Source organism: Haliotis asinina, chromosome 1 (genome assembly GCF_037392515.1).
Source record: "Haliotis asinina isolate JCU_RB_2024 chromosome 1, JCU_Hal_asi_v2, whole genome shotgun sequence".
Classification (NCBI taxonomy): domain Eukaryota; kingdom Metazoa; phylum Mollusca; class Gastropoda; order Lepetellida; family Haliotidae; genus Haliotis; species Haliotis asinina.
Window position 1 is genome coordinate 80,569,498 of NC_090280.1, and position 7,809 is coordinate 80,577,306.

Below are 7,809 nucleotides of genomic sequence, written 5' to 3' on the forward strand. Positions count from 1 at the left end.
GGACAGACAAGAACGGCGCAGGGACGCCAAGGCATTGTGACACACTGCCAAAGGAGCATATTATTGTCTGATAAAGTACTGTCGGCGCCTTTGATCTTTCACGGAAGCATCTTAGAACAGGTAATAAACAATAATAAGTTTCACTGTTGGAAATTTTACTGATGATGACTCACTCATAGCAACGCATGTAATGTCATATTAGTTTGACTATTATTTACCCGGCTTGAAGACAAAGGTTTATTAATGGAGATCTGTTGGGGTTTGAACCTGCATGTGAAATAACCACCGGCTGTTGAAACTGTAGACTTTGCTCACAAGGGTGATAGAGTGGTGTCCCTTTGAATTTGTTATTACTCTCTCATATCCGGAAACATCAGACGACACAACATGAGGTCGTCAACATGTCTCGTTGCCCCGCAGTGTGTAAATGCACTGATTATTGTAGACATTCTGCACTATATCGTCATGTCCATCAAAATATTCTAAAAGTGTTTTGACAGGTGAGTTTTCTGTGAAGAAAGCAAACATGTAGGCAAACAAGAATCTATATAGTCAGTAGCCAAAATTGAGTTCGCACTCGCCCAAGGTCACGACAGCTTACTGAATATCAAAACACAAAAAATAAAGACCATAACATTTTTAAATTAAAAAATAAATACTTACACAATATTTTCAGTACTTAGTGATATGTCCGCTTACTCTCAACACCTGTCGGATTCGGGCAGGTAGACTGTGATAAAATCTTCACAAGATTACATAGACAAGAGTCACAACTTGACACATGAGAAAAATCCCTCCAGATTTCCCCGACGATGTGTATGAGGTCATCTTTGGTGTAAATGTCTTGCACTTGCCTCATTAGGCGATATTTTAGCACAGACATTTTCTATAATGTTTTAAGCAGGCACTTTGGCCTGACCATAGAATTGTTCTGGCATCAGATCATTGTCTGTTTTCCCTTGCAGACACAGGACAGAGAGCATTGTCTTCCTGGAATATTTAGTGCCGGTTTGTAAAGTACTGGGTGATTACAGACCAGAGATTTTCATTCAAAACATTCATATGTTTGTCAGTGTTCAAATTTCCATCCACATATTTCAGTGTTCCCACTCAATCCATGATACGTGAGGAACCCCACAAACATAGCCGATATCACTCTCATGATCCGTCTGAACCCCTGAACATTTGGGCAATAAACATTCATTTCTTTTGCGCCAGATAAACACTTTGCAATTTCTGCCAATCACTACTTGTGTCTCATCACTAAGTATGATTTTTTGCCACTCATTTCGTTCCAATGCAATTTAGTGCAACAAAATTGTAAACCGCGTTCCTTGTTGACTGGTGATTTTCTTCGATACTTCCCACTGCCTGTATCCCTCAGTGAACAATTGTCTGTGAACAGTTCTAGTATACACTATATAAGCTGAATGTGCATTTAATTTAGTTGTAATGTCATTCAAACTACTCGGCCGATTTCTTTTGATGAGATGAAATAATTGTCTATCGCTCCTCAGTGACGCTTTTCTCAGTCTTCCGCTTCTTGGTCTGTTTTCATTTGATCTGACTTATTCTAGCGTTTGATACATTTTTGTACAGTTGTTGGATTAATTTTAAGTAAATCTGCTATTTTGTAACTTGATTTACCTCATGTGCCTTGCTGTGATAAAGTTTGATAATATCTTTATGAGTGAGTGAGTGAGTTTAGTTTTACGTCGCACTTAGCAATATTCCAGCTATATGGCGACGGTCTGTAAATAATCGAGTCTGGACCAGACAATCCAGTGATCAACAACATGAGCATCGATCTGCGCAATGGGGAACCGATGACATGTGTCAATCAAGTCAGCTAGTCTGACCACCCGATCCCGTTAGTCGCCTCTTACGACAAGCATAGTCACCTTTTATGGCAAGCATGGGTTGCTGAAGGCCTATTCTACCCCGGGACCTTCACGGGTCATATCTTTATGATGAGGGTAAGTTGACAGCTGTGAGACGGCATCTTCAAGCAGATGATATATAAATGGTAAGCAAAGGGAAATAACTGCAAAAATATGCTTGCTATCATTTACACACCACAAAGAAAACAACATGCAAAATTTCATAGCGATGTTTGCTGATTTGCCAAAACACGAAACCATAATAAGTCGTCAAAAGTTGTGACCTGACCTGTTATTACTGCAAACTTAATTTTGGCCACTGAAGGTATGGCCACTATGTATACCATACCTATGATAAAACATACAATATGCACTCTGCACAAATACATACTCCTTACAGTATATAGTTTCTCCTTATCATTTTTGTCCAACATAAAGGTCACATGCAACGTAAAAACTTTGCAGATTCTGGTACCTTTTTGTATGCACTTACCGAAACAAATCATAAAAAATGCCAATTCAACCTATAAAGTTGAAAAAAAACGCGATGAAAAAAAAGCCCGCGAAATCGGAGTTCAAACGTTTCACTAAATTCCCCCCAGGGCTGGGGGGAAAACTGGTTTCAACTGCTGTGCTGCGCTGCGTCCATAACGCATGCGCAGTGAATAGGTTCGCGGAGCATGAAACAGTATGCATGCCCAGCGTCTGAGGTCATGAGCAGTAGTCTAATCTTGGTTGTGTACACAAACAAGTAATTAATCTACTCGTTACGTAAAACAACTTGTTGATTGTGGTAAGCAGTCTCTGTCACAGAGAAAGCTCAGTGTCTGGTTTACTGACACCTATATGTCTGTCTGCCTGTCTGCTGAAGACAACATGCAATACACAGCTTCAATCATTGACCATGTGCAATTTGAACTTAACACCTATCAGACTATACGACATAAAGAAAATAACTTGATTTATGACTCGTGCACCCAAGTCCCGTGTCTGCCACATTATGTAATTAGGCACGTGTGATACACATGACGTTTTTATGTCTGTGGGTTGCAAACAAACTACATTCATTTTTTTCGGATGACTGGATCTGATGGAAACTGGTGCAAACTCTTGTCAGTTTCAAGTCCTGCTTTGTACTTGGACGAATGACAGATTCCAGCCATGCAGTAGTTTACCATCTCTACTGACATGATTTTTTATTGGATCGAGCGCAAATTCAGAGAACATGTATTTTCCAAACCCAACATCTCTATATACATTCTTCGTGGATAACGACTTCTTTTCGTGTATATGATTTTGTTTGACAACAGTATTTGAATCCATACTGAAACGACGCATCAAGTACACAAAAAGAAGTTGTTATCCATAAAGAATCTTACTTTCTTGTGACTGGCTATACTTCTAAAATGCCCATCAAACAGATCATCCTTCTGTACACACAGTGAACCCTCAGCATATCAGCAAATGAACCAGCCAATCGGAAGCCGTCGTTACACTTGAATGCATAGCCACCCGCTATGACTGGGTTCGGTCTCCCGAGGGCTTCGTTTCGGGGGAAGTAAGCCCAAGAACAAAATATTGCACTTTTGAACCGCGATTGTACGCTTATAATTGTGTTTATTTGTTTTTTTAAAAGCAGCAATGTATATTATATGTCATGAATAAGTGATAAATGTGTCTTAATTATGTTTGATTTTTTGGTTGCATGTGACCTTTAACATTCCTTTTTGAGCCATATAATGAGGTATTCCATGACAGTCATCACGTAATGATTTAGATCATTGACTGACAGAGTTTGGCACAACTAATAAAATACCATGAATTCAAAGTATGCTTCCACTTACCATACAACACAATTATCGGACACTTGTACACATCAGTCTTGTCACAGTTTGATCTACACTGGAGAGATGTTGAGAAAGTGACAATATCCTGTTGAACCCTACATGCCATACATTTCCATGTCATAAGACAATACAGCTACTGAAACGTACCAGTTATTGCAAACACCTGGCTGTAGCACTTGCATGGACAACTCTACCTGTACTTTCATAGTTTTTCACACATTGACTCATCATAAATACGGTACTGGCTAGCGACCAGTTATCGCCATATTGTAGTGTTTTTTAATGATTTGTTCTAGTATGTCTTAACATAATGAAATAAAATTTATCTTAGGGATAAATTAGCTTCCCGGCAACATTTCCTTCTGGTTTACAGCTGCTGAGTGTGTTTCTCAGAAATGTGGCCAACAGGAAGCATGGTAGTATATATTGTGCTTTACCAACATCTAACAAGACCAGTTATCACCATTTCTGAATTTCTCATGAATTGACGTAAATTTGGAAGTAAAAATTCTGTGTTTCAAACATTGACATAGTCAAGAAATTTCATAATTGGAATTTGTTTTTAAAAAAGAAATTTAAAAGAACAGAGCTTGCTTTCACTGAGATTGTTGACGGATGCTGATATTTCAAGTCAACACACTAACGGTCAAGTGACATCCCCCGATGTGTTTGGGTCGAGTCTTCCGAGGGGATTTATATTTGTAACATCTACAATGTAGAATACCTACAGTGATTTTTAAGTCTCATAGCCTATAGCTTTTGTGATGTGTCTCTGGGTGATATACTACAGAAACACTACAGCCAGGTGTTAACTGGTTGCTAGCCAGTATTCTACGGGACTTAAAATCAAGCTGTCTGTGTAAGCGCTACAGCCATGTGTTGGCGATAAATGGTACACAGCATGAGATGGAAATCATAATTTTCCTTTTCAGATTTGTCTTCTTGTGACAGCCTGTTCCTATGAAGAAGTCTGCCGATTGTTTTTGAAAGAAGGTACTTTGGCACTTGTTATCATTCACATGCCTGTGATTCATCATGGAACAGGAAGAATTACAGATTAGTGACCTTGACCCCAAACCAGAGCTAGACACTGAATGTGAAACAACAAGTGATGTTGAGAAACCTGATGAGGATGAAAGAGAAGTGAAGCCATACCAGTGTGGTGAATGTGGGAGAGTTTTCAAACATTCAAGTAGCCTTCAGGCACACATGAGATCTCACAGTGGTGTCAAGCCATATGAATGTGGAGAGTGTGGGAAAGCATTTACAATATCAAGCGATCTGCAGAGGCACATGAGAAGTCACACTGGAGTTAGGCCTTATCAGTGTCATGAGTGCGGAAAGGCATTTGCAACATCAAGTCAACTAACAACACACTCAAGATCTCACAGTGGCATCAGACCTTTTGAGTGTATAGAGTGTGGAAGAGCATTTACAAGATCAGGCCATTTGCAAAGACACAGGAGCTGTCACAGTGATGTTAAGCCTTATGGTTGTAACCAGTGTGAGAAAACATTCGCACGATCGTGTGACCTACAGCGACACATGAAGTGTCACAGTGACCTCAAACCATACGTTTGCAAAGAATGTGGAAAAGCATTTGCCCGATCAGGTTACCTCCTGATACACATGAAATATCATAGTGGAGTCAAGCCATATCAGTGTGGTCAGTGCGGTAAAACCTTTACAGAAACAGGCAACCTCAGGCTACACATGAAATATCACAGCGGAGTAAAGCCGCATCAGTGCCGTGAGTGTGGGAAAGCATTTACACGATCTGTTGAGCTGCAAAGACATATGAAGAGTCACTGTAGCATTCCGATTTATAACTGTAGTGAGTGTGAGATGGTATTTACGCGATCGGCTGAACTGCAGAAACACATGACTTCACACAGAGGTGTCAGGCCATATGAGTGTAGTGAATGTGGGAAAGCATTCGCCCATTCAAGTACTTTGCAAAGTCACATGATCTGTCACAGTGAAGTTCAGCCTTATAAATGTAGCAGTAAAGTCAGTCAAACACTTTTGAACCTTTTAGGCAGTCGGGCATGTAAAAAATAAGGCCAACACTGAGGTGAGGGAGTATGGTGTTAAGCAGCCTTTTGCAATATTTCAGCAATACCATGGTGGGGAGACACCAGAAATTAGCTTTTCACCTTGTACCCATGTGGGGAATCAAACGTGGGTCCTCGATCCATCAGGGTGAAGAATGATATATTCCTGTTTTATGTATCAATGTAGGGTTGCTGTTGTCTGGTTTTTGCAGGACTTGTTAGGTTAGGTTCATTTAAATGGTATATACTGTAAGTGTGGCAAGTTTTTCTGTGAACTAAGGATGATTTGATGACATTTTGCCAGACTGAATTATTCTCATGGAAAATAGCGCAAAGTAACGTTGGTCCTTGATAATCTGATCAACGATTCATTGCAAAAATTTCTCAATGCAGTTAAGGTACAAATCTTTCCAGATTTGCAGGAATTTTGTTAATGTCAGCAGTTGAGTGAGTTCAGTTTTATGCAGCTATTAGCAATATTCCAGTAATATCAGTTGGTCCTCAGCAACGCATGCTTGCCATAAGAGACAACCAGTGGTTTCAGGTGCTCAGACACACTGACTTGGTTGACATGTCATCGTATCCAAACTGTATAGATCGATGCTTATGCTATTGACCACTGGATTCTCTTTTTCAGACTCAATTATGTATAGTTGTGAAATTGCTGGAATATTGGTGAATGTGGCGTTAATCTAGGAAACTAAAGGTAATATGATTATTCCCATGCGGGTGATATTATTCGGCAATGGAAGAAGTTCACTGAATAAAAGTAGAAACAAAATATGAAGATCATGTTTTCCTAACATTTCCTTTAGTAATGATAAATACTGTATGGGTCTATTGGATCAGTTTGGATTAGTCAAAAGAGCCTTAATATGTTCATCTTAATTATATCATCAGTCTGAAAACTTGTCAAACAAGGACATCACAACATTAGTTAGATGTGTTTGTTGATATTTGAAATCACAAAAGATTACATACATTCATAGACTTAGTCATTAGGGCAGCAACTAGAACACTATGAGGTGAATATGTAATGTTCTGTGAATACTAGTATATACTAACAGACATGAACATTTTTTCAAGAATAAATTATATTTAATCGCAAGCAAATAAAATTACAAACATGCCATGTAATTACTTAAATATTTTTTGATAAAGCCAAAAAAGGCAATACATTGTGAACAATGATGCTTGTAGCCTAACAACAGTGCTGGAAAGGGCCTTGGCAAAATATTATTTTGGCAATATTCCATGTGTGTGTGTTGTGTATCTGACTTAGATAAACTTAGGTGGAGTAGCCTAGTCATTAAGGTGTTCGCTCGTCAGGCCAAAGACCCAGGTTCAATTTCCCACATGGCCACATGTTCTGGTTTCCCCTGTCATGTATTGCTGGAATATTGCAGGAACTAAAAACTAGAACTAAATTCACTCACTTGCTCCAAGTAAAAACAGTTCCTTGAAAATAACAACAAAATATTTGATTCTAGTGACCATGAATTGTGAACTGAATTCATTAAGAGATTCACCAAACTAGTGAATTGTAACAGCACTCTTTGTTATAGAATACATATTAAAGGAGTCAGTAAGTTTAGTTTTATGCCGCTCTCAGCAATATTCCAGCTATATGGCGGTGGTCTGTAAACAATCAAGTCTGGACCAGACAATCCAGTGATCAACAACATCAGCATCAATCAACTGGGAACCGATGACGTGTCAACCAAGTCAGCGAACCTGACCACCCGATCCCGTTGGTCGCCTTTTATGGCAAGCATGGGTTGCTGAAGGCCTATTATACCCCGGTACATTATAAAAGAAACATGGCAACTGATATCTCAACTTGCAGGGAACATATTTTCTGTTACTGGCCTCTACTACTGTTCCACAACAAATGCGAAATTGGGTTCTGTGTTAAAGCTTACTTCATGTAAACCTGTCATTGTATATGGTACGTACATTGTATATGGTACGATAATTAAACAAAGAATTGCAGATGATTTCTTCTTGTTTTTTTTAATGTAAATTTTC

General features: G+C 39.1%; 1 protein-coding gene across 2 annotated transcripts; it reads left to right on the plus strand.

Annotated features, from left to right (window-relative positions):
• The first annotated feature begins 333 nt into the window (after nt 1-333).
• LOC137273869 (zinc finger protein 79-like) lies at nt 334-7,773 on the plus strand. Of its 2 annotated transcripts, XM_067806878.1 has the most exons (3): nt 334-500; nt 4,101-4,143; nt 4,660-7,773. In XM_067806878.1, exon 3 carries the CDS (start codon nt 4,763-4,765, stop codon nt 5,786-5,788), a length of 1,026 nt encoding a protein of 341 aa, XP_067662979.1. In that variant the 5' UTR covers nt 334-500; nt 4,101-4,143; nt 4,660-4,762; the 3' UTR covers nt 5,789-7,773. The 2 variants fall into 2 exon arrangements, with proteins under 2 accessions (XP_067662979.1, XP_067662899.1); XM_067806798.1 differs by lacking the exon at nt 4,101-4,143 and having other exon boundaries at nt 347-500.
• Nucleotides 7,774-7,809: the final 36 nt, after the last annotated feature.